The sequence below is a fragment of the Bubalus bubalis genome, chromosome 14 (assembly GCF_019923935.1).
Source record: "Bubalus bubalis isolate 160015118507 breed Murrah chromosome 14, NDDB_SH_1, whole genome shotgun sequence".
Lineage (NCBI taxonomy): Eukaryota > Metazoa > Chordata > Mammalia > Artiodactyla > Bovidae > Bubalus > Bubalus bubalis.
The window spans coordinates 21,209,723-21,237,125 of record NC_059170.1 but is presented as its reverse complement, the minus strand read 5'-3'; the positions used below and the strand labels follow the sequence as shown (position 1 = coordinate 21,237,125).

At 49.0% G+C, this 27,403-nt stretch overlaps 1 protein-coding gene across 1 annotated transcript; it reads left to right on the top strand.

The window, feature by feature from the left end:
- Nucleotides 1-454: 454 nt before the first annotated feature.
- BPIFB4 (BPI fold containing family B member 4) lies at nt 455-27,403 on the top strand. Its single transcript, XM_006064391.3, has 16 exons — nt 455-569; nt 1,534-1,596; nt 2,059-2,578; nt 3,532-3,636; nt 4,383-4,526; nt 5,728-5,791; nt 6,255-6,315; nt 7,352-7,443; nt 9,233-9,436; nt 10,718-10,771; nt 13,364-13,534; nt 15,714-15,781; nt 17,790-17,832; nt 20,514-20,577; nt 23,316-23,392; nt 27,048-27,403. Exons 1-16 carry the CDS (start codon nt 464-466, stop codon nt 27,069-27,071), a joined length of 1,860 nt encoding a protein of 619 aa, XP_006064453.3. The 5' UTR covers nt 455-463; the 3' UTR covers nt 27,072-27,403.

Here is a 27,403-nt window from a genome sequence, read left to right as displayed (position 1 = left end):
ATGGGTGGATGGGGGAATGGAAGGATGATGGATGGGTGGTTGGGTGAACAGATGAGTAGATTTCTCTAGAAATCTCTGGAGAAATTTCCCCAGAGTCTGCCTTCTACTAATTTGCTATTTTGATTGGAATCCCTAACAGAGTATTTTTTCTCTATTCCTGAAGCTCTATTTGTAAATTTTCATCTGGGGAGATATTAATGAAACATCTATGTTATGGAACAGTTCAGTTAATGATATGTCCAGATTGACTGCAATTTGAAAAGCTCAGAAGGTGGCATCAGGAACTCTGGACCTGCCTTATTCTATGCCCTTGGGTGATTTCCCCTGTTTCTGGGCCTCAGGGTCTTGATGTGACTCTTGATGGGTTGAAGGGGTGGTGCTAACTCCAGCTGCTGGGCAGGGTGGTAACACCCAGCCATGGCCCTATGACCCGCTGTCTCCTTAGCAGAGAAGCAGTGCCAGCATGTGGACGGCATGGTGTGTGGCTGCTCTGTCAGTGGCGGCTGTGTGTGGTGTCCGCCAAGATACAAACACCATCCTCAGGGTTACCAAAGACGTGCTGAGCAATGGTGAGTCCAGTCCTGCAGAGAGTGAATGGTGGCAGGCGGCGGGTAGGGAAGTCCAGCCAACTCTGAAATTCCCAAGCACTCTGTTGCTCACTGGCAGGTTCTACATCAGAAGGATGGGTGGCTTCTCTCTGGGCTTTAGTTTCATCTTTTCCGTGAGCTCCCACTTCCTGAGCACTTGCTAGGGGCCAGGCACCATGCTGGGGAGTGTATGCTTGAGGCAGTAGAAAGCAGCGATTAAGAGCTTGCGTCTTGGAGTCAGCCTTCCTAGAGTTCAGATATTGGCTATATGACCTTAAGTCCATGACTTGAGTTCTCTGAGCCTCTGTTTTCTCATCTGTAAAGAGGGTGTCATTATGGTCCCCATCCTGGAGGACTGATACAAGAATCTAATGAGATGAATGACCTTTTGAAAACTCAGCACAGTTCCTGGTTCATAGAAAACACTCAAAAGTGGGAGCTGTTGTTGATCCTGCCTTCAGTTCTTGGGGGTCTCTCTTTTGTCATCTGGCAAATGAGGACACGTCCCCTGCCCTCATTCCTGTCCAAGGTTGTCATAGAATGAAAAAAATGGGGTCATTTCCTCAGTGTCATAGGCCTCAGTTTCTTTATCCATCAAATGGGGACAATAATTCTGGCCTTGACTATTTTCCGGGAATAAATTTGAATAATGCGCTAAGGTGTAGGGGTTTTTGTTGTTTTTTACACTGTAAAGTGTGGAGTGCTTGGAAGGAAGGATCATGAAGAAAATCTACCCAGGTTTGGCTGAACAGTGTTGAAATCTGGTTAATGTGTGAGAGGTCAAAGCCAGCAGCTAATGAGTTCACGGGGATGTCAGGGCTGGTCAGGAGGAGCCTTACCATTCGACCTCAGGAGTTTACCAGTGGGGAAAGGGGACTAGGGAATGAGCAGTGCTGGGGACCGGAGTGGGAACGAGCCTCTGAATGAGACCTTTGCTTCTCCGCAGCCATCTCGGGCACCTTGCAGCAAAGTGATGCTCTTCGCTCAGCCCTGAGAGAGGTGCCCATGGGTAAAGCTGGTGGTGATGGTGGCGGGCCTCTCCTGGGGGGTCTGCTTGGTGGAAGTGGAGGTGGTGGGGGAGGTGGTCTTCTGGGGGGCCTGCTTGGTGGCGGGGTTGGAGGGGGTGGTGACCTGTTGGGCGGAGTTGGAGGAGGCTTATTGGGTGGCGGTAGCAGCAGTGGTGGAGGGCTCCTGGGTGGCAGTGATGGGGGGCTTTTTGGTGGTGGGAGTAGCAGTGGTGATGGTGGGCTGCTGGGTAGTGGAAGCCACAGTGGTGGGGGGCTGCTGGGTGGTGGAGGCCACGGTGGTGGGGGGCTGCTGGGTGGCAGTGGTGGGGGGCTGCTGGGTGGTGGAGGCCACAGTGGTGGCGGGCTCTTGGGTGGCAGTGGCGGGCTCTTGGGTGGCAGTGGTGGTCTTTTGGGTGGTGGCCGACATCGTTACGATGACTACAGACGTGCTGAATTCCCCCGAGGTGTCGGTGGTGTTCCCTACAATGACTTCCACGTCCGAGAACCGCCCCCAAAGTATACCAATGGCCACCAGCTGGGCAGTAATTACAAGTATGGTCACATCGAGGCCAATGACAACACCGCTCAGTTGGGGGGCAAATACCGATATGGTGAGATCCTTGAGTCCGATGGGAGCGTCAGGGACCTCCGAACCAGCAACTACCGCAATGCTGAAAATGCACACGGCAGCCACAGGGACCATGGGCGGTACAGGTCTGCTGAAGGCGCGGCGCCCGTGGGCAGACTTCACCGGCGAGAGTTGAGGCCTGGCGAGATCCCGCCTGGTGTAGCCACTGGGGCACTGGGCCCAGGTGGTTTGCTGGGCACGGGGGGCATGCTGGCAGCTGACGGCATCCTAGCAGGCCAAGGTGGCCTGCTCGGCGGAGGTGGTCTCCTTGGAGACGGAGGACTTCTTGGAGGAGGGGGCGTCCTGGGCGTACTTGGCGAGGGCGGCATCATCAGCACCGTGCAGGGCATCACCGGGTAAGGAGAGGCTGGGGTCTCCCTGTCAAGCTCCCTAATGAACTCTGAACAGGAATAATCAGCCCCAGGGGCCTGGAGTTGGAATAAGGATGGTCTTCAGTGTCTCATACACTTTAGGACCTGGCCTCAGGACTGGACGTCTTGAGTCTTGTATGATTTGGGATCTTGCTGTTGAAAGTCCTGAGTTTGAGTCCCAGCTCAGCCTTTTAGATTAGCCTGTGACTTTGGGCCATTCTTTTCCTCTCTCTGAGTCTCATTTTCCTCCTCTGTAGAATGGTCATAGTAATATAGTCGAGGTGGAAAAGACCCAAGATTGCGCATACATATTATAATTTCAACTATGCTCAGCCTCCTCCTCATATTCACTATTTAATTTGACCAATATTTAGAGTGCCAACTACATGCAAGGCGCTCTATTGTCCCCAGGGGCACGACCTCATGGTGAGCCAAGACAAGACACATCTCTTGTCCCGATGGAGCTTGCAGGCTGGTGGGTTATATGGCATCAATGAAGAAGCCTGGAAACAATTATACACTTACAGTGCTAAGAAGTTCATGAAGAAGTGAGGAGGTGTATAGTGGAGAGATCAGGGGAGGCTTCCCGGAGGAAGAAAACCTAGAGCTGAAATCTAAAGAATGTGTGGGAAGAAACCAGGCAGGGACAGGCAGAAGGAGTAGCATTTTTACATGAAAAAAAAAAAAAAAAAGGTCAAAGCAAATACATGGAAATATAAACAGTAGACCTCCAGGCAGTGGGAGACTGGGTCATGGCATATTTTTTGCCTTTAATTTTTCTGTGTTTTCCAAACTCTATCCACAAATCGTAGGTCTTTCTAGAGCTAAGAAGAATGAATGAGGTGCAGAGGAGGAGGGTACAGGGAGAACGGTCCCTGGGGAGTGGGGTGCCGGGCACTGGAGATGGCAGCCCTCTCACTGCTTTTGGTCCCCCGCAGGTTACGCATTGTGGAGTTGACTCTCCCTCGGGTGTCTGTGCGGCTCCTGCCTGGCGTGGGCGTCTACCTGAGCTTGTACACCCGCGTGGCCATCAACGGGAAGAGGTGTGTGCCCTTGGTTCCAGAGGGGTCCCTGCCACCCTACATCCTGGCTGGGAGATCTGGGGCAGGTTATTTCTCCTTTTTGTCCATAATGTGGGGACTAAAAGACCTGAGGTGTCATCAGCACACACGTGGCTTATACCTTTGGGCTCAGGTCATCTGAGCAGCAAGCAGTGAAGGCAGCCTATGCAGAGGTTAAGATCCTGGGAAGTTGGAGTCTGGGGGCCCCTTGGGTTCAAATACTGACTCTCTTTTAACCCATGTGAAGTCAGGCCAGTTCTCCTAATATCACTGAGCCATAATGTCTTCACCTGCAATGGGCACAATAAGACATATCCTTTCCCAGGTGGCTACAGCCACTGTGACAGATGGTCTCCCTGAATTGTGTCTGCCAAGTAGTTGGTGCTCATTAGAGGACCTCAGGTGGTGGACCTTTGCATTGATTTATCCCCATGGGAGGAGGTCATGCCTACAAAGCAATATAATTGGGTGGTCACCTTGGAAACCAAAATTTGGACACAAGGTTCATTTATTGGCCTCTGTTCCCAGCCTTTGAAGCTCTCATAAGTGGGGATAGATTTGTTCACAGATGACTTGAGGGTTCAGGGAAGCCTTCTGGTTTGGGACCCCCAGACGTGAACCAGCAGCATAGTAGATGGCAGGAACTGCCAGGGCAAAAGCCAAGGTGCAGTGTGGTGGTTGGGCGTTGACTCACTCTCTCCCTGGTACCATGGTCTCCTCTCCTCTAGTCTTATTGGGTTCCTGGACATCGCAGTGGAGGTGAACATCACGGCCAAAGTCCGGCTGACCATGGACCGCACGGGTTACCCAAGGCTGGTCATTGAGCGATGTGATACTCTCCTGGGAGGTATCAAAGTTAGGCTGCTGCGAGGGTGAGTACCAGTGGGCTGTGGAGTGCCTTGGCAGATGGTAGAGTGATCTGTCTTTGGCAAATCATAGTTTAGAGCAGAGGCTCTGGAAGCAGCCTGGGGTTCAAACCTCTTCAGCTTCACTATTGCTTGCTGTGTGACCTTGGATAGCTCTGTTGCTCTCTCTGAGCTCCACTTTCTTTATCTGTGAAATAGCGGTAATTTTTTCCCCTTTGGAATTAAGATGGTGAGTGTAAAACACCTAGTGAAAATCTGGCACATTTTAAGAGTTTATGTTACTTGTATAACATGGGTATTGTGTTCAATGGTGCTCCAACTCAGTGAAATTTCCCAGTTGATGCTGTTCATGTGATCTTAATCAGATGTTGAGTTTTTTCTATTACACTGTACCCACAAACTGGCTGAGTACACACCTTGTGTCCAGAGGGGTTTTCAAGTGTCTGGATATTGGCTGGTACGCTGCCCCCTGATGATGGTTTCAGATGAGGGCGCATCAGGGCTACTCAGAACTGAGTCCCTTTCTTTTCACTCCCTGGCCCTCATCTTGAGAGATCCTTGTTCTTGGTCTCTCTGAAGCCCCCTAATCCTTCCTCTCCTGTCTCATCAGTTTCTTTCTTATCCAGCCCTCATGTTATCTAGACTGTGGGATCAGAGAAATTCACTGATGAAGGGACAGGCAAATTTGCATTTAAGCCCCAAATTTCCTCTTCATGTGGGCTTCTCTGAGTCTTTCTGCTCCAGGGTGGGTGGAGGCAGAAAAAAATCAGCCCCTGGTGTTCTGGTGAGATGAGGAGGGGGAAGGAAACCCAGAAACTTCACAGATTTTTAATTCACATTTTCACAAGGAAAAATATCTGGTGGTACATTGTTCAAAACATAAAATGACAAAAAGGCATGGCCCCCTGCCTCTCCATCTCCCATCTTCCCCCTTCCCAGAGAGGTCTCCTTGGTTATTTGTTTCTTGATTCTCCATCCAATTTTTTTAAACAAATGAAGCAAACATGAATGTAAATTTCATTCCCCTCTGTCATTTTAACACAAGTGAGCACATACTGGAAACACTGTTTTGTACTTTTCTCTCATCATTGGTCTCTTGGGAGAATTTTGTGTGCCAAACACGAAGAGTTTCCTTTTGCTTACCTTTATATGGTTGTGTAATATTCCACCGTTTGGTTGAACTGTCATTGATTTGCTCTCTCTTCAGGCTACTCCCCAACCTCGTGGACAACTTAGTAAACCGAGTCCTGGCCAATGTCCTCCCTGACTTGGTAAGAACCCATCCTGGGACCAGGAGCAGGAAGTACAAACTTTCCCCAGAGCGAGGGGCCCCGTGCAGCCTCCATTCCTGGAGGCACACAGGTGACCCAGAAGGAGAGAGGGACCCAGGGGGCTGGGACGCGTCCCTGGGGGTCTGAAAAGGGCCCTAAGGAATGCGGAGGGACAGATTGGTGAGGGGATAAAGAGGTGAGGCTTAAGATATACACAGTCCTTGGTTGGAAACCCAGCTCCAGCACTTCCAAGCTGGGTGGCAGTCACATCACCTCTCTGTGCCTCAGTTTTCCCATCTGTAAAATGGGGATCATGAGAAAGCCTTCCCCACAGGGCTGCAGGGAGGACAGGGCCACGCACAGAAAGGCAGTCAGTACAGTCGCTATTATCATTGTTCTCGCTTGTGCACCACCCCCACGCCCTGCGAGGTCACCAGGATTCCATGCCCTCTCTCCCCTGCAGCTCTGCCCCATTGTGGACGTGGTGCTGGGCCTCGTCAATGACCAGCTGGGTCTCGTGGACTGTAAGTTCTTCCTTTGTTGCTTCATTCAACCAGCATCTTCTAGCACCTGATCTGGGCCCAGCCCTCGGAAGGGACCGGGGACACAGCAACGTCTGTGAGGAGGGCCCTGTGTGGTGCACGCAGTGCTGTGCGTCTAACGCCAGGGGAGAGGGGCTGCCTGGCCCTTCCTCTTGTCCCTGGACACTCCCCCCCCCCGCCCCGCCCCGCCCCGCCCCCCCGCCAAGCCCCAGAGGGAGGAGCTTCCTGCTTGGACCCCTAGGCGCTGCGGCTCTGGATGGTGTTGGGACGCTGGGTTTCCAGCCCCCAGGCAGCGTGTGGACTTGGAGAGGCTCTTCCCAGTTCCCTCATCTCTAAAATGGGGGAGTTGGCCTCAAGCCCTAGAGAGACTGGAGTGACTAACACTAGGTTAGGGAGTGACAGATGCCGTGGAGACCGTCAGGTCTTCAGATTCAGGCTGTGACATTCACCCTTGATCCAGGATTTCAGAGTAAACATTCCTGAAGGCAAGTCTGCCCCATGTGGTTGTCCAGGCCGTGCACGCCATGATTCCAGGGTCCTCCATCCAGATAGATCACAGCATAATGGTAGCACCTGTTGGGCAGTGCACAGTCTCTACAGCTGTACAGGGTTGGAAGAGCCCAGAAGTTAGGGCCGTTTATCACAAGCGGTCAGAGAAATGCCAAACTCAATTAAGCGCCACGTTGTGGAGCCCCATAATTTCTTCCCAGTACAGCACTTCACAGCTTACAAAGCTTATCAATATGTAGAATCTTATTGCCCACCCCCAACCACCAATATTGTCTGAGGAGTTCTATTAAGCTTATTTTACAGGGGAGGAAATGGAGATTCAGAGAGGTGCAGTGTCTTGACCAAGATCACACAGCAAGGAAGAGGCAGAGCTGGGGTTTGAACCCAGAATGCTTGCTCTTTCCATGGTGTCTGGAGCCAGAACCTTGCTGCCCCAGTCCCCTCAGGTCACAAAGAAGGTGTCTGGGTGGGTGGGGGGAGCTTCCTGTGACCCCACCTTTGCCTGCAGCTCTGATTCCTCTGGGGATACTGGGAAGTGTCCAGTACACCTTCTCCAGCCTCCCGCTCGTGACTGGGGAATTCCTGGAGCTGGACCTGAACGTAAGTGCCTGGGCTCGGGTTGGGGAGGTGGCCTACAGGCTGAGGTGTGAGTGAGGACCCCACCTTCCCTGATCCCTCACCCCCCGGAGCCCCCCACCCCACCCCCCACCATCAGGGCTGCTGCTGAATGCCTGGGAGGCAACATTTGAGCAAGACCTTTTCCTGCTTGGATGAGGACCTTCAAGAAGCTGTGTTGGGAAATTCAGTCACAGCCAACACTCACCTAGTACTTGCTGTGTGCCAGGCACATTCCTGGAACTTTATGTAGATTAACCCCGAAGCAGGCACTCTTACTGAGGAAAGTAAGACACAGAGAGGTTAAGCCACCTGCCAAAGGTCACACAGCTAATAAATGTGAACCCGGGCTTTGAAGCAGGCAGTCTGGCTTCTAGCTGTGGAAGCTGCTGCTATGGGCTTGGGTTTGTTGGAGGAGTGAATCTGGCTATTTGTGTGCTAAACATTAACACCTGATTCTTACCTGATTCTTCATGGTTGTTTAAAAAAGTCCTAATTTGTAATGTTTGCTGATTTCCATGGTGTAAGTACCCCTACCCTGACCAATTTCAGGCTACTAACATAACTCACTAAACACAGGGTTGGAAAGACATGCCTGGAATTGGCTCTTATGAGCTGATGCGAACTAGCTCAAGCACACCACTCAATCAGGCCCGTAACTGTGCATGCACATGCACACACACACACACACTTACCCTGGGCTGCACACACACAAGTGCCTTCCACTTCCAGCATCAGACACAGAGCATGCACACCCATGCCCTCAAAGACACAGCACACCTGTGCACACATATGTGCACACGGAGTATATCCACAGGCACAGAGGACTCAGGAGATGTTTATCAGTTAGCTGCTGTGTGCCAGACTCTGGACTGGGACTGGTGGTGAACATAACAAGATCCCTGACTTGAGGGAGGTGACCATCTACCGGAGTGGAAGGGCCATCTAAGAATCACTCAAACGATTAGAGACCTTGAGCTCTGTGAAAGGGATTCCTGGGCTATAGAGCCTAAAGCAGGGGATATGATTTACCCAGGGAGGTCACAGAGGGCTTCCTGGAGGAGGTGATGATACTTGAGCTGAGACCAGCCAAAGGAGTGGGACAGAACAAAAGAAGAGAGTGTGGGAGGAAACGGCAGGCAGGAAGCACGTATGGATGGTAGGGGGGCTGAGGTGGAGGTACAGATAGACAAGACCCTGGTGGCTGCATCGAGGAAGGGGGTGAGAGAGGCAGAGTGATTCCAGATGAGGCAGACCGCACAACAGCTTTTATGCTATGGAGAGTAGTCTGGCCTTTAAAGAGTAGATACTCTGGTGTATATGGTACAGGTGCATCAACTTGCTGCATTGCTAGTGAAAGGCTCTCATTCTTCTGTTTCAAATATATGGCACTGAACCATGGCTTAATTATAACTGGTCATAGAGCAGGAACTGCAAGAGATGCTTGTTGTTCAGTCACTAAGTCGTGTCCGACTCTGTGACCCCACAGACCGCAGCACATGAGGTTGCTCTGTCTTCCACTATCTCCTGAAGTTTGCTCAGATTCATGTCTGTCCAGTTGGTGATGCTCACTAACCATCTCATCAAGAGATGCTATTCTATCACAAATTGAATTTATGGGACCATACATGAAAGTCACTCAGATCCAGTGGGTTTAACCAAGGAAGGCTGCCTGTAGGCAAATTCAGGGATTCATTCCAGCCTTCAGCCCCTCTCCTCCACTCTTCTCTCTGCACCCCTCCCCCTGTGACCTCTTTCTTCTCTACTTCCCCAGACTTTGGTTGGAGAAGCTGGAGGAGACCTCATCGACTACCCACTGGGGCGGCCAGCCTTGTCTCCCAGGCAGAAGATGCCAGAATTGCCCCCCATGGGTGACAACACCAACTCCCAACTGGCCATTTCTGCCAACTTTCTGGGCTCGGTTCTGACTCTCCTGCAGAAGCAAGGGGCCCTAGATATTGACATCACCGATGGCATGGTGAGTGAGTCATGGCCCCCAGGAAGGGGCAGCTAGGCAGCGCACAGCCCACTGTTGATTCTCTCTAGTCCCCAGTGTCCTGAGAAATGGCTTGAAAGCAAAGACTATGGACAGTCCATCCCTTAACTCATGACACTAAACAACATCGAAACATTGCTCCCTAGTCAACTCTACATAATTTTATTCCAAACCTTTAAAAAAGCATAATATAAATCCATATGTCTATATCTCAGTACAAGTGTTTTGAATCCTTTTGCTTGGTAAACATTGATAGTGCATAACTAAGAGACATAAGAATAAAATATCACCTTTAGGTATGTTCCAGAGTCATTTTCTCTCCAAATCTTTTCTTTTAAAATATTTCAAGCCTTCATCAAAGCTGCAAAATAATACAATTAATATCATAATATCCTTCACCTAGATTCACCAGTTAATATTTTGCCACATTTGCTTCATATCCATCCATCCACCTATCTTTATCTGTCTGTCAATCTATCTATCTGTCTGTCTACATATCCCTCTATCTGCTGTTGAACAACTTGAGTGTCTGGAGTCATCACCTTTTGTTCCATAAAATTCAGTGTGTTTCTCGTAAGAGCAAGAGTTTCTCAAAATAACCCCATCATGTGCCTTATGTCAACCTTGACTCTACCAAGAGGAAAGTCTCCATTTGGTGCCAGTATGATGTGACCCTCTCTTAAACTTTCAGGTGTCCTCTTTTAACTCAGGGAGAGCAGAACTCCCCCCCTACAGACAATGGTATCCACGCACAGTGAGGTCATCGTTTTGTTTTTATTGCATTTAGTTTTACAGACGCCTTCACCTTCTGTCAAGTGGTACTGGCTTTCCATTTCTTAGGATTTGATAATTTTTAAAAGTTAGTCATTTAAGGAAGATATTAGCTAAATAATAGCACAGGTAGTTCGGGGATATGGTGGCATCATGCACTTAATGGACACTCACTGGGTTTCACACCTGGACCCGCTGATGTCCATCTTGTTTTCATAAAGACTCACGTTTTTAGAGGAGAAAGATTCAGATCTTGCCTCCTGCCCTGAGAAGTCCCGCTGCGGCTGCCCCATCCACTTAACCCCCAAATGGCTACCTCATTCTGCATGGTGGCCCCTATTGGACCTGTGGGGCCTCCCCAGAGGCCTTTAAGGGAGAGGACATGCCCCCACTGGTTGTCTGAGAGGGGTAGAGGTTTAATCACTGTGGTAGGAACTCCTGTCTATCTCTATAGCCTCGGGGACCCACACAACCCTTCTTCTTTCCCTGCAGTTTGAAGAGCTTCCTCCACTCACCACGTCCACACTGGGAGCCCTGATTCCCAAGGTACGTATGGGTGGTGCCTCCCCTCGCCTTCAGCCCCACGTTCCCTTTCACTGTCCCAGGAGCTGGGTAGGAAGGGAAGACACTCAGCACTAAGGTGGGTGTTCAAACCTTCTCCCTGTGCCTTGAAAGTACAGTGAGAAAGGCTTGGAGACCAGACCCCCGGGGGTGTGTGGGCGCAGAGGCTGAGGTGGAAAGCATCTGAGCTCTAGCCGTGGACAGGCCTGCCCAGGTCTAATCCCAGCCTGGTCACTTCCTTGCTGTGTGTCTTTGGGCAAGAGTCTTAATATCTCTGAGCCTTAGTTTCCTCTTCAGTCAAAGGAGGATGGTAATAGCTATTACACAGGTTCATCCAGGAGGGTAAAGGAGGTGAAGCACATAAGGATACTGACACCGAGCTTGGGGGTGGGGGTTGGAGAGCATGGAGGCCTAGAGAGAAAGAGCCACATCTTTGGAGCAGACAGACATGAATTTGATTCCAGCTCAGCACATCCCAGCCATACTCCCTTAGGCAAATGACTTCTCTCTGAGCCTCTTTTTTTCACCTGGAAAAACGGGCAAAAATGCCAACCCCACAAGGTGACTGCAGCTCTGGGATTTGAATCTAGGCCCAGAGTAGGCATTTGATAAATGTTAACTATGATCGTTCTTGTTAACTTATTATTATTATTTTTTAAAAAGAGCAGATGCAAATGCAGTCTTGGATCAGCTGCCATACACAGTTGGAACAAAGGCTTTTCTGATCCCACTTCTCTTCCTAGCTCTGGTTCCAGGCCTGCTACCCTGCACCTGGCTGCAAAGAGCTTCTGACATGGTGTTATACAGTTGCCAGGGATTTCTGTAGTCAACAGCCATTTTAGACATTTTTCATCTCCTGTCTACCTGTCCCATCCTGTTCTGGGTGGAATTCAAAGGAAAGGAAACTGCGCTCAACAAATGGCCACTGTCGCCCTCGTGTGGTTGAAAGCTGAATGGCAGGGCACCATTAACGGCACAAACAGGGGCATCGCCAGGAGGCAGGCGGGCCCCTCAATCAACTGGACCTTCATTTATTGGACCACTTCTTACGTGCACTGCACTTTATGGTTCATGAAAGTCGTTAAGAATCCACAGTTTCACGTGGTTTTAATCCTCCTCCCATCCATGGGACCAGAAGGGACGAGAAACCCAGTTTACAGGCGGGGAAACCAGCTGAGCGGCCACACCATGTGGCGGCAGCCCAGCTGAGCTCAGTGAAGCAAAGACTCAGGCCGTCCTATGGGGCTGGGCCTGTAGCAGGGAGGGACTGAGGCTAGACACGGAGGAATGTCTCCTGGAGTTACCAGGAGACGCTTGACCAGAGCCAGGACAGGTATCCTGAGTTTTCTGCTGCTGTGGAGAGAATTCAGGGTAACCTCTCAGGGTTCCTGTGAATGGAGAGTTGTGAATTCTTGGAGATTCTGCATGTTGGGGTGGAGGTGGTTGGGACACCAGGCCCCTCTGTGGAAATATCCTGAAAACCCTTTTGTGAAAAGCCAATGCGCCAAATTATCAATTTGTTGAGAGGCAATTTGCCCAAAGGTGAGTCCACTGAGTGGTCAGTTGGTTATATTTATTAGATTAGCTGTTAGATCAAGAGTTTTCCAGGAGAGTTTCACCTTGAATGTGGTCAGGAAAATGAATGCCTTCTTAGGATCAGGACATACCCTGCTGCACTGGATATAGAAAAGCTGATGTTTAGCTTGGTTTCTTTTTAAAGTAACTTTGGGACTTTTTCCATATATTTATGTTCACTTAACATATTTAAGAAAAATGTTCCTTAAACTTTTTTGGTAAAGCAGTTATTTAGTAAATATGAGGGCTGGTCTTTTGATGACTGGTTCCTTTAGCCAATTTGGAGGAATCAGTGAGCAGCGAACAGGCTCTGATCCCTCCCACTGTGTGTCTCCAGAGACCCCAGCAAATCCAGGTGGGTGGGGCAGGCTGTGCCTTGCTCTGGGAATTTCACTGCGAGGCACCTGGAATTGTAGACTTTCTCATTCTAGGTGGGGCATCCGGAGTCAGTAGGAAGGGAGAGAGGCCCTGGGCTCCCGAGTCACACAGACCTGGCCTAGAATCTCAGCTCTCCTGTTAGCCTTGGACAATTTGCTTGATGTTCCCCCTCTGAGCCTCAGTTTTCTCATCTGTAACACGGAGAAGAAAAGCAACGTATGGAGTTGTGATGAGTCAATGAAATCACGAATGTCCAGCACCAAGCTCAGTGTCCCTCTCCCAATCTCACCTCCCCAGCCCCCCAGGACCCTACCTCCCTAAGGACCAGGTTTTGAGCATTTCCACAGTATCTGTGTCATGTATTGGGTTTGAAGCTTTGCTGGCATGATTGCATTGAATTCTTGCGATATCTCTTTGTGAGAGGCTTGGAGAAGACAGCCCCTGGCCAAACCCCACAGTAGATGGAGGCTTTGCATGTGGTTTGTAGGACTTAAGCAATATTGCAGATTCTGAAGGGATCCAGTGTGGGACCCTCTGCTGTGTGCTTAGAGGTTGGCTGATGACCCCCTGAGTCCTCCTCCACCATGGATGGCCCTGCTCACCCCACCTGGTGTCTGCCCACAGGTGTTCCAGCAGTACCCCGAGTCCCGCCCCCTCACCATCAGGATCCAGGTGCCAAACCCACCTTTGGTGACGCTGCAGAAGGACCAGGCACTGGTGAAGGTGTTCGCCACCTCTGAGGTCATGGTCTCCCAGCCCAATGATGTGGAGACCACCATCTGCCTCATTGATGTGGTAAGTGGGGGTGGGCGGTCTCCGGGAGTCTTCAGACACCTCCCCACGGTTCCCACCACAGTGACTATCAGTTGGATTTGGGGGCCAGATGACCTGATTCAAATCCAAGCTTTAAGGGCGCTTATAGCTGTGTGACCTTTGGCTTGATTTTTTTCCCCCATGGCAGTGGCAGCAGGGCATTAATGAGACGCTCAGAGAAGTACCAGAAACACCAGAAGGAAGCCACAAGAGCTGGCTGGGGTTATTCCCACAGGTTGTGTACCACACCCTATGGCAAAGAAGTCCTCAGTCATTCATTCAGCAATGTTTATTGAGCACCTACTATGTGTTATGTTTTCTACTAGAGGCTGAAGAAAGGCGAAAAAGACGGATGGTTCTGGCTTTCTTGTCCCCGGTACCCAGGAGGGAAAAGATACAAATACAACAACTTCCAAAATTATTTCATAGAGGAGAATCCTCTTAAAATGATGTTACTCCTTTGATCGAAATTTAAACACAGCCCATCCTCTAACTATCATCCATAAAGTCCTCCCTGAGCATCCTCTGGTCACCTTTTAGCTCCTCAGTGTTCCTCCAACATGCCAGGCACAGTCAGTCCCACCTGGAGACTTTGCACATGTTGTTGCCTCTGTCTCGAATGCTCTTCTCCCAGATATCTGTGTGGTTCACAGCCTGGCTTCCATCAGGTCTCTGATCTAATGTCACCTCCTCCGAGAGGTCTTCCCAGACCACCTGTCTCAAATACTCCCACCCCTCCCATCTCTCTCTCTGTCTCCCTTGCTTTACGTTGCTCATAGCCTTAATGTGATATTATTAAATGAAATCATTGGTTAGTTTATTACTGGGCAGAGACACATGCCATTTTATTCACTGTAGGATCCCCAGGGCCAGGCGCAGAATCTGGTACACAGTAGGTGTTTGGTAAATATTTGTGGAAGGAATGTGCTCAGTTGTGTTGAGTGCCATTTCCCCCTCTTTGGTGAAAGTTTCAGGCTCAGACACTTAGGGTTCTATCCTGTCTGCTGTATCTTCCCAGTCTCTCCTCCCAGGGCTGGAGATGTGGTGAGCCACCTCTAGTCTGGGAGGTGGGTGTTCTCAGCTGGAGTGCACATGGAGTCCACACTGGGCATTGTCAGATGAGAAATTAAAAGGGCTGATTCTCACCCAGGAGTGGAGATGGCTGCCCCTCATCCAGTCCCCTGTTGATTTGTCCCTACCTTGCGGGAATTTTTTTCCATCAATAGCCCACATATTTGATCCAGCCCAGAACCCTGCCGTGACCCCACTGCCCCCTGGATCAGCCCTGATTCCTCTCCAGCCCATGTGCCCTGCCTGGTCTGGCCCGACCCCCACTCCAGCCTCCAGGAGTCCCCTCCCTCCTCGCCCTCTGGTTTTCTCTGTCCCTCTGCCAGCCCCTTTCCTGCCCTAGCTCTAATACACATGCCCTTCCCACTGCCTGGATCATCTTCACACCCTCTTTTCCATCTGGCCAATTTGTATGTACCCTTCAGGCCTCAGCTCAAGTGCCATTTCCCCAGAAGGATTTCCCACGCCTGGATAGGTCTCTGCCATACACATTCATTGCTCCTGCTTCTTCTCCATCATCCTAATTATTGTTTTTACTAATAGGATCGCCTGAAATTGTTGGGAGCTTCCCTTTTCTCACAAAACAAAATTGTTTTATTTTATTTTGGGGGGAGGGGAGGGCTGAGAAGCAAAGAAGGATCTTCTGACAACAAGGCTTGTGCTTAGAGAAGGGAACGAGTCTGGACCTTATTTGCCCTCTCTTGGGGCCGGGGGCGGGGTGGGGGGCAGTTATGACTGACAGTGATGATATCCAATCGCATCTACAACTGTTCTGAAGCAGGTTTCCTAGGCTGCAGGCCACGCCCGCGGGCTCTGAGACAGCTCAGACAAACTCAGTAAACATCCCCAACTTCCATGCCAATCATTGGCTTCCTGTGACTGTTCTTTCTGAAGAATGTTCCTCCAGCCTTTGCTGTGACTTAATTGTGAACAACAGTTAATGCAGGCAATTTATGATTCCCAACCCCTTCCCTCCAGAGGTGGGGAAAATCCATTACATTGGGTGTTATTGGGGGTCTCACAGGGAGCCCCCAGTGAGCAATGACCGCTGTACGATGGCAGTGACATTCCATTCACCTTCCCTTTCCTCCAGGACACAGAACTCTTGGCCATGTTTTCCGTGGAGAATGATAAGCTTATGATTGACGCCAAGCTGGACAAGTAAGAGGGTTTGCTGCTGAGGGTTCTCGCTTTTCATAAAGACTTCTTTGGCATTCTTATGTCTGGTGCCATCTCACAGGGAGGGCTTAGAGGTCTCTGGACTTGGCTGCTGGGTAAATCCAAGGGACGGCACAGGGGAAAATGGGCCATAACTGCCAAAACCACTGGCGTGAGCCGGGCAAGGAGAGTGGAGCCTTGAGCCTCACAGAAGGACCTGCCGCCAACAACAGCTTGGGCAGTAATGATAACTGCCGCTGCTGCTGGTGATTAGCCGGGCTCTGTGCTGGCTACTTCTGTGTCTAATGTCATTCAGCCTTGCAGAAGCAGGGCTATTATCTTCCCATTTTAAAGAGGAGAAAACTAAGACTCAGAGAGGTGGATTTATTTACTCAAGGAAGGCACAATATGAGAACAGAGTGTTTGCGGGGGGCGGCTGTGAGCCAACCATGTCTGTCTGATTTGGAGCTGTGTCGAATGGTTACAAGCACCAGCTGTGGAGCCAGCTGTATGGGTTCAGATCCTTCCGTGACCCCCGACTGGCTGTGTGATGTAAGCCAAGTGACCTTGCCTCTCTGAAACTCAGTTTTCTCATCTTAAAATGGGAATTGTTGTCTCCACCTTATAGGACTCATGATAATAGCTGTTATTTATTGGATGCTTTCTATGTGCCAGGCATTAAGCTAAGCCTTCAAGGTGTCTTCATTCATTTAATTCTTAACATCAGCCTATGGCTGCAAGGGTTACTATCATTGTTATTATTGTCTTCAAGGGTCCCACTTCAAGACAGATGAGAGTGTATGTAACACTTGCAGCGTGTGCCTAGTTCATTGTAAGGTTTTTGTCTTTTACAACAAATATTTATCAACCTCAACAGTGAGAGCTACTCCTACTGTGATGATAATTGGAGCCATTCAGGAGTATCTAACGAGGTCTGAGACTGGGGCCTGGAAGGGGAGCAGGGGGCAGCCGTGGGGAGAGCTGGGGGTTCCAGTCAGCGAGAGCAGAGCCGGCAAACTTCCAGGGGCAGGAAAGAGCTTGGGTGTCCTGAATGGAGCAGTCGTGGAAGAAGGAGGGATAGGAGGAGAAGTTGAGAAGGACTCCTACATTCTGAAGCAGAGTCTTCTCTCCTGAGAAGCCTCTATTGTTCCACATTGGTTTCTCTCCCACCTAGAGGCTAGTGGCTCCAATGTCTCTTTGCCCATGAGCAGATCTGGTCCAGCCTCTCTCAGGTGGGACTGCTGCTTTGCATGTGAGATTCAGGTGCAGCGAGACTGAAGCCCTCACAATGCAGAGAAAGACCTTGAACCCAGGCTCAGGCCTCCCTGCTCAGAACAGCACAGCAACCATGAGTGCTGCTCAGGGCATGAGTCCGGGGCTCCCTCTCCCAGCTCTGTGGCCTTGGCCAGTTTCCTGGGAGCCTCTGGTTCCTCCTTCATGGAATTCCTGAAGGATCTTGCCAGATAGTGATGATGCTCATGCGGGCATAGCACTCACCGGGTGCCAGGGGTGATTCTATGGGATTTACTTGAATTACCCTATTTAGTGCTTATAGACACCCACTCTGCAGAGGAGGAAACTGAAGCATGGGGAACTTAAGTACTTTGCCAAGGACACATAGCTGCAATGCGAGCCTTATGCACATGTCATCGAGTCTGGTACATAGTTAATGTTCCATAATGGAGACCAGCCCTACTCATATTAACTCCCCCAGATCCAGAGGGGTCTCCCTGAGGATGTTGGTGGACGGTCTTCTTACACTGAAATGTGAGCCTCTTATGATTCTCGGCAATTGCTACTTCTTTCTCTCTTTATTTGGCTGCACTGGGTCTTTGTTGCAGTCCACTGAGAACTCTTGGTTGCAGCATACAGACTCTTGGCTGAGGCATGTGGGGTCTAGTTCCCTGACCAGGGACTGAAACTGGGCCCCCTGCATCGGGAGCTCAGAGTCTCTGAGTCACCAGGGAAGTCCCAATAGCTCCTTCTAACAAGCTGTTTTCTTCATCTGCAGGACCAGCCTCAACCTCAGAACCTCAAACGTGGGCAATTTTGATGTAAGTACCAAGCTCAGGCCCCAGAGTCAAGTCTGGGAATGGCACCCTGTGAGGCTGGCTGGGGACTGGGATGTCGGTGAATTCCAAAGCATTGATAGACTGTCAGGCCTCATTTTACAGATGGGAAAACTTGAGGCCCACAAAGCAAGTGAGGGGCAGAGTCCTGATTCACAGCTCCTTCTACCATGCCTGTGGTGTCCCATTCTAACTGCCTTCATGGGGATCACTTGGCCCAAATCCTCCACCCCAGGGTGGGTGGCAGTGGGGGCAGCCATGACCTTTGGGACCTCTTCCTTCCTGGATTGGGGGATTTAGCTTTGCCACTGACTCTTGTGTGACCTTGGCTATACCTACCCACTCAGCCTATTTCCTTGTCTGTAAGGCAAACAGGTTTGAACTTCTTTTGAAACCTCCACATTCTAGAATTCTGCCTTTCTAAAGATCCAGGAATCTGAGACACTTATATTCTAGAATTTGTTTTTTTTTTCTTGTTTATTTTTTTATTTAATTTTTAACTTTACAATATTGTACTGGTTTTGCCATATATCAACATGAATCAGCCACAGGTATACATGTGTTCCCCATCCTGAACCCTCCTCCCTCCTCCCTCCCCATTCCATCCCTCTGGGTCGTCCCAGTGCACCAGCCCCAAGCATCCAGTATCGTGCATCGAACCTGGACTGGCGAGTCATTCTATATATGATATTATACATGTTTCAATGCCATTCTCCCAAATCATCCCACCCTCTCCCTCTTCCACAGAGTCCATAAGACTGTTCTATACATCAGTGTCTCTTTTGCTGTCTCGTATACAGGGTTATTGTTACCATCTTTCTAAATTCCATATATATGCGTTAGTATACTGTATTGGTGCTTTTCTTTCTGGCTTACTTCACTCTGTATAATAGGCTCCAGTTTCATCCACCTCATTAGAACTGATTCAAATGTATTCTTTTTAATGGCTGAGAATTTGATCCTGTTTCATCCGTTTTTTCATTCTTGTGTCCCCCACTCCACCTAAGACTTTGAAAATGCCTATTTGGCATCACAAAGAGTTGGACACGACTGAGTGACTGAACTGAACTGACTGATTTTATAAATTGACAATGAAATTGATGCTTGCTTTCTGGGGCAAGTTTGGGTGAGATTTCCACTTACGCAGAGACAGTCATGGTGCTTTTCTTATCCAAACAACTCATAGGATTGGTATCATCAACTTCATTTTATAGATGGAGAGATTGGTACCCAGATAGGGGCAGTGGCGTGCTTTACAGCTGGTTGGGGCAGAGCTCAGACTAGAATGGAAATCTCTGGACTCCAAATGGAAAAAGACACCAATACTTAATTGGATATTTAATGAATATTTCTGAAGCAATAGTAATTGGCATCAGGCACTACATTAACCTTTTATTTATTTATTTATTTTTAAATAAAGCCTTTCTCCATTGATTCTCAACTCAAGCTTATGATTTGGGTGCAATTATTGGCCCACTTTCCAAATAAGACAGTCAAACACAGAGAAGTTAAGTGACCTGCCCAAGGTCACAGAGCTGGTAAGAGGCAGTGTGTTAGTCTTTCAGTCCTGTCTGACTCTTTATGACCCCATGGACTGTAGCCCACCAGGCTCATCTGTCCATGGGGATTCTACAGGCAAGAATACTGGAGTGGGTAGCCATTCCCTTCTCCAGGGGATCTTCCTGACCCAGGGATTGAACCCAGGTCTCCTGAACTACAGGCAGACTCTTTAGCAACAGAGCCACCAGGTAAGAGGCAGTGCTGGGACTTGAGTCCCATGCTCTGTCACCATGGTATCATGTGGCACCATGCCGTGGCAGGTATTCTACACAGAAGAGCTTATGTTTGGTTTGGACAAGTACTCCCTGAGGTAAAGATTGCCCACTCACATTTTCAGATGTAGAAAGCAAGGTTTAGAGAAGGGAAGAGCGGTTCTATATGAAAAAGGGCTTCCCTGGTGACTCAGAGGTGAAGTTATCTGCCTGCAGAGCAGGAAACATGGGTTCGATCCCTGGGTCAGGAAGATTCCCTGGAGGAGGGCATGGCAACTCACTCCAGTATTCATGCCTGAAGAATCCTATGGACGGAGGAGCCTGGCGAGCTGCAGTCCATGGGCTTGCAAAGAGCTGGACACAACTATAGCACGCACACACGCTATGTGAAAAGGCTCAAGACCAAGCGTTTTACATGATCCGCTCCTAATCCTCACTGCTGCTGGCGAGCCGGACTTGCTGGCCCATTTTACAGCTGAGGAAACTGGGCGTCAGAGAGGTGAGGGAAGCTGCCTGGAAGTCCATGGAAGCTGAGCTGGGGTGGGGACCTGAAGTGCTGGTCACAAAGCACAAGGGCCTTCCAAGCCACCAAAGACCCTGTGCTCTTTGCCCCTTGGGAAGACCTGATCTCCCTCGGTCTCTGCCTCACCATGAGCCTTGGGCCAGCACTTGCCAGGAATTGGACCTCAGCCTGCGCATCTGTACAAGGAGCAGGTGGACCAGATGTGCCTTGGGGTTGGTGGTGCTGGAATCACAGGGGCTCTGGCTGCAGCTCCCAGATTCTTCTGGAGATGCTCTTCGGCTTCCTCTCCAGCCACAGGGCTCGGCGGGGAGGGGCCTCAAAGATCCCTTCAGACCTAAGAGAATCTCTGCCTTTTCGTTCTTCCTCTGCAGGTTGGCCTCTTGGAGGTGCTGGTCGGGAAGATTTTTGACCTGGCGTTCATGCCTGCAATGAATGGTGAGAGAGGGTGCCCCAGGGGTGCGTGGCCTGTGGATCAGGGGGTTACTGGTTTGTTGGGCATATTTGATGCACAGCTGTTCCACCTCAATAGCATTCCAGAGACCTTCACTCTAAGCTTATTTATCTCAGCATCTAAATGCAAATATTGCCCCAAGATTCCATCAACTTATTTATTTGCTGCTTTTGTTGTATTCTTTCCCTGCCCCGCCTTATTTGACTGATTTCTCTGATTATCTATGTGAACTTCTGATTACATGTGAAAATTATGTGTGTATACATTTTAGAAAGTCCAGAGAGGTTAGAAAACAAAATCTCACCTCCAGAGGCAATTAATCCCAATATCTGGGTATACTTCCTTCTAAACTCCTCTTTTTTGGTTTTTAAAATTTTTATATTTATTTTCATTGGGTTTCTTTTCAGTTGTGGTAAGATATATATATATATATACATATATACACACACACACACACACACACATATATAAACATGAAATTTGCCTTCCTAACCATTTTTAACTTAATTCATGTGGCTGTGTTCCTGACTTATTTTTTCTGACTTATCTTTAATTGTGTATTTATTTTTACTTGCACAGGGACCACATGTGTATTTTATTAATGTAAAAAGTTCGATCAGTACAGACAGAACTAAAGTTGCTGTTACCAATATTCCCAGCCTCCTAACTCCCTAGACAGTTACATAGTCAGTTAGAGGGTTTTCTTGCCCAAATTTATAAATAGATCAAACAGCCTGGTGCCTCATCTCTGTGGCTCCTTGTTGAGCCCTGGGGCCACTGGAGGTTGGCTCAGCTGCTCCATCAAGAACCACAGCCCTCAAGCTGTTATCAACCAGGGTTCTTGGCCCCCTTAATCAATAGAAATTGATCAGAGGCCAGACAAGAAATGCAAGCAAGGCTTTACTGGGGTTCCTGATGCAGCAAGGGGGGAGCAAGAACAAACAACAGGTTCCCTTGCTTACTGTCTCCCTGAGTGGGGCAAGCTTGCTTCTTATATGTGGTGAGGGTAAGGGTGGTCCAGTGGTCAGGCTAGAGGGGTGACCTAAGTGGTTTGTCCACCCCTTAGGTGGTATTGTGTGTACAGGGCATGTGCAGTATCCTGCTTCTGTTCCCGACCTCTTCTTCTTTGGTCCAGGCTCTTTAAAGCTGGCAGTTCTTTAAAGATGGCAGTTAGGTTTTCGGTTTGGGGAGAAGGCAATAGCACCCCACTCCAGTACTCTTGCCTGGAAAATCCCAAGGACAGAGGAGCCTGGTGAGCTGCAGTCCATGGGGTCGCTAGAGGTTGGACACGACTGAGCGACTTCACTTTCACTTTTCACTTTCATGCATTGGAGAAGGAAATGGCAACCCACTCCAGTGTTCTTGCCTGGAGAATCCCAGGGGCGGGGGAGCCTGGTGGGCTGCAGTCTATGGGGTCGCACAGAGTCGGACACAACTGACATGACTTAGCAGTAGCAGCGGCAGGTTTTCAGTTTATTTGTATCTTTTGTCCAGAATTTGCCCCAACTCTTACTTTTAGTCCCATACAGTTTCTTTGTATTTTCTTGCTTGAGGAGAGGTGTGTCCAGGTGCAAGAATTGCAGCAAAGGGTCCCAGGTCCCAGCTTGTCTCATTGCTGCTGGACCCCAACCTCTCTCTCCCCACTTCTGCATCCTGGAAGATGGAATGAAGAGGGGTGGCATCAACTGTACCAGCTCAGTTCATTTGGAGAACTCTTGATGTCAATCAGACCTTTTTTCAGGGGACTGTCACCAGAGGAGACTGAATCAGAACCACAGAAAAGTGCTGGTCACCAGGCCCATGCTCATTCCCTGGTAGGAGAGGATGATGTCAGGAGATAGATGGGGCCGGGCTGACCTGGGAGCCAATAGATGGAGATGCTCTCCTGAGCTTCACCACTAGGAGGTGCTGTGAACTTGACAGCAATTCCCTCAATCTCACTGTACTGCGATTTACCATTCTCAAAAGTGAGAGGTTGGGTTAGATCTATGATTCCCAAAAAGGGTTCCGTAGAAAATCAGTCCCACAAGATACTCTGAGAAAAGGGTTCCACTGCCAAGCAAGTTTGGGAAATACTGCATAGGTTCCTGAGGGGTAGATTCACAATGTCCTTAGTCCTCTGAAAAATCCTGCTGGAGTCAGAGGATTAAGTCCCGTGTTCCCCACCTGCCTCCCCCACTTTCCTGGCTCCCTTCCTCATTCGCTCTCTTCCTTCTTTCTTTCTAGAATGTTAATCAGCAGGTCTGCTTAGGCTCTGATGATCTAGACCTCCACGGAGGTCACTTGTTGGGGTCCCATGTGTTTCCTTCCGTGCCTTCATTCAGCAAACCTCTGTCTCCTCCTCTGCGCTGCACCCAGGTCTGGGTGATGCTGGGGACACAGTCCTTGCCCGAAGAAACTCACAATCTGGTGGTGGTGACAGATGCGAAGACAGGGCATTAGTATGCTGTGGTTTCCGGAATGCAGTTGTTCGGGAAGAGTGGCAGGAGCCCAGGGTTGCTCAGCCTGGTGGGTAGGAGGCCTCACAGAGGTGACATCGAAACAGAATTTCGGGGAAGGCTCAGAACTCAAGAGGCAGGCAAGGCTGAGGCTGTGTGCTCCCAGCACAAGGACGGGCAAGGACAAAGTCCTGTAGGCATGAAAGATGTAATACTGGAGGCTTCAGGAAGGTTGATGCCTCTTGGCCACACTGATTGTACCCGATCATTTTTTTCCCCCACAGCTGTGCTGGGCTCTGGTGTCCCTCTTCCCAAAATCCTCAACATCGACTTCAGCAATGCAGACATTGACATCTTGGAGGTAAGGGGAGATAGAGCTCTGTTCTGCCTTCCTCTGCAAACCCAGGAATTGGGAGGAAGAAGAGAAGGGAAGGGCAGGGCGGGACAATAGCAGCCTCTGCCTTCAAAGGATGGGGCTGAGGGAACAAGAAACAAAGCTGCTAGGAGCCTTAAATGAAGCTCTCATCACTGCCCCCACCTCACAGATGGGAATACTGAGGCTCAGAGCAGTAAAGAACTTGCCCAAAGTGAAAGTGTGACATAGTTCATCAGAAAATTTTTTATTGAGCACCCAGTATGTGCCAGACAATGCCCAAGGGGCTGAGGAAACAGTAGTGAACAAAAACCCTGGCCCTTGCAAAGCTTCAACCAGTGAGTAGATGGGCCTTTGGGAAAATGTTCCTGAATAATTGCTAATTGGAATCACGGCAGGTGCTATGGAGGGGATCTTGTTACCACTTCCAAAATACACATATGTTCAATATCTGAAATTCAAAAAATACAAAAAAGATGAAACAAACACATGTTTATCTTCCTAGATATATTTGCAACCCAGAAATTATCCCTTAGAACATTTTGTTATTTTTCATTCCAATCTCTCTGGAACTTTATTTTTAAACATGGCTTGACCAGGGGGTCGGTCAGTAGAGCACTGGAGTTGAAGAATAAGGGTCCTGGCATCCACTGGCCTGGGTTTAAATCCTGACTTTGTCAGTTTCCAGCTGGGTGGCCCTGGGCCTCAGTTATCTCCTCTATACAAAGGGGCTAATCATAGTGTGTATCTACCGGGCTGCATTTAGGATAAAAGAGCTTCTGCACATAAGGGGCCTGTACAGCCCCTGGCGCGGAGTCAGCATTCTAGAAGTGTCCGGCATTATCAGCATCAGTGAAATAAAGAAGGCACAGTGTGCATCCTGGTGCACAAACTGTCCTAACTCCAGGATTCGGTTCTTTAGAACATGATCCCCGAACATGATCCCAGATTGACGAAGTCCTTTTCAAAAGGTAGCACCTATTTGCATAGCCACCAGCTGTGTGCCGAGAGCCCAGCTCCTCACACTCATGCCAGGCTTGGGCCTCCTCAGCCCAGGGGACAGCCCACCCCCCGCCCCCACCTTTGGGGAAGAGTCAAGAGAGGCGGCAGTGACCTTGAATGGGCAATGTGGGTCAGACACCGGCTCTGGGCCGTCCTTGGGGGCGCCAGTCGTGGTCCCTTCTCTTGAGCGCCTGCAGGACCTCAGCACTACTCTGAGCCTCAGTTTCCTCATCTGAAATGGGGAACACCACCACCCACCTCACGGAGTTGACAGTGAGAGATTAAATGAGATACAGCATTTCAGCGTTAACGGTCATCATTCACTTGTTAAAAATGGGTTAGGAAATGTGAACAGGATTGGCAGAAATTTATCGTCCCCATCATCACCACAGTCATCATTTCTACCGTTTACTGAGCATATGTGGTGCGCCCTGCGCTGTCTTATATGCATGTGGGCCTTTCCAGGGCTCCGGTCAATGTTGGCCTCATGTCGTAGGTGAAGGACCTGCGTATCAGAGAGGGTAGGCCACTTGCCGAACATCACTCAGCTAGTGAGAGGCAGGATTTGCACTGAAATAACAGAGACAGCTCAGACCAGGGGTTTTCACCCGAGATTGTATTGCAACCCACCTCCCCAACCTGAAGGGAATTTTAAAATGTGTAGGGATGAATTTTCTTTCCTGAATAATCACGCTTGAGCATTTTATATCAAAATATTGGGTTGGCCAAAAAGTTCATTTGGGTTTTTCCATAACATCTTATGGAATAATCCAAACTAATGTTTTGGCTGACTCAATACATATTATTTTGTTATAAATTGCTTATCTTTTATTTCTTCTGTATATTCCAGTAAAAGAATTATACTGGCTTTTAAAATATATGTATCAGTAGATTATGTAATCTATGAGATTTGTTTCAGAATAAAGGAAGTAATATGAAGTCCTATAATCAAATGAAAAATGGGTGTTGGGTCCGAAAGGTGAAAAATCACTGGTTTAAAGAAAGATTCAGAAAAAAAGAGAAAGACTCAGAGGCTCTTGTAGGCTCTGTGTTGTTCAGTGGCTCAGTTGTGTCCGACTCTTTTCAACCCCATGGACTGCAGCACACCAGGCTTCCCTGTCCTTCACCATCTCCCAGAACTTGCTCAAACTCATGTCCATTGAGTTGGTGATGCCATCCAACCATCTCATCCTCTGTCATTCCCTTCTCCTCCTGCTTTCAATCTTTCCCAGCATCAGGGTGTTTCCTCATGAGTCAGCTCTTTGTATCAGGTGTCCAAAATATTGGAGTTTCAGCTTCAGCATCAGTCCTTCCAATGAATATTCAGGACTCATTTCCTTTAGGATTGACTAGTTTGATCTCCTTGCAGTCCAAGGGACTCTCAAGAGTCTTATAGGCCCTCTGTAAATGGTAGCTATTCTTCTTCTTCTTCTTACTACTACTATATGGGTCTAGCCATTTATTTTAATTTTTTATTTTAAAATAATTTTAGACTTATAGAAAAGTTGCAAAAATAGTACAGAGAGAGTTCCAGAACACTCTTCACCTATCTTCCTCCAGTGTCAGCATCTGCTGTAGTCCAAGTACAATGATCACAGTCAGGAAGTTAACATTAGTACAAATCCATAGGCCTCACCTGCCAGCTTTCCCACTAATGTCCTTCGTCTGGTTCAGGATCCGGGCTTCCACTTCACAGCTGGTGGTCACACCTCCTTAGTGCCCTTCAATCTGGGACAGTTCCTCAATTTTCCTTGTGTTTTCCGACCTTGACATTTATGATGAGTTGGGCTGGATTTGTGGGATGTCTCTCAATTTGGATTTGACTGATAGTTTCTCATAATTAGATGAGGTTATGTATTTTTGGCAAGAATGCTGCCAAACAATGCTGTGCCCTTGTCAGGGTACCAAGTCAGGGCACGTGACGTCAGCATCTCCTTCCCGGATATGTTCAGCTTTGCTCTTGTGGTTAAGGTGGATCCTGCCAGATTTCTCCACCAAGTTGCTACGTTCTCCCTTTATAACTAATCAATATCGCATGGGGCCTAAACTTCAACACTATGCAAATATTCTGTTTCTCACCGCACTTTTTCCACTAATTTTGTCGTTCATTAATGATTTTTGCCTTCAACAGTATTACTGTGCTGTTTGCCTGAATGGTGATTTTTTTAATCTCTGCAATTCCTTTCACACTTACTAGTTGGAGTTCTGCTGTAAAGAAAAGTTACCCCTTCTCCCTCATTTATTTATTTACTCAATTACTTATACCAGTATGGACACATGGGTATTCATTTGTGCTATGAATTAAGTCTGTTGCTTTTATTATTGTTGTAGATCTTTTTAATTATGAAAACTGGAGTTTGGAAGAGTTTGGAGAGGGGCTCAGGCCTGCTCCTCTTTATTTGGAAAAGAAGGAAATGAGGGGTAGGGTGGGAAGTGTCTTGCCCAAGATCCCCTGCTCACAGCAAGCTAATGACACAGCCAGGGTGATTCTCAGGCCCCTTTGACTCCAGCTGTCTCCACTGTTCAGAGTTACTGCTGCCGAGAAATGCGACTGGCCTGACCCCAAGGCAGGCAGTTGTCTGCTGAGCTGCAGCCAGAAGCCGCCCCACTCACTAACCAGCTCTGTGTTCTGCCCTCCAAGGACCTTCTGGTGCTGAGCACCTGAATGACAGAGGCAGAGATGCTGCCACAGCCTGGGGAGAAGCCGGAACCAGTCCTGGAAAGGCTTGGCCTGACATGGTCCCCAGCTCCAAGTCTCTTCAGCTCCTCAACAGGTCCCTCTCCACCCCTCCACCCCTCTTCTCATCTGCCGCTGCCCTGAGAAAGGGTCCAGCCACTGCCCCCATTGACGAACAATCCCATCCATGGACAGCCGCCGGCAGGGGCATAGAGTTCTCCTAGAAGACCGAGGCCTCTCAGACTCCACACCAGACCCTAAGCTGAGAACTTTATGCTTTCAATAAAAGATTCCTCTTTCCCTGCAGTTGGGGCGAGTCT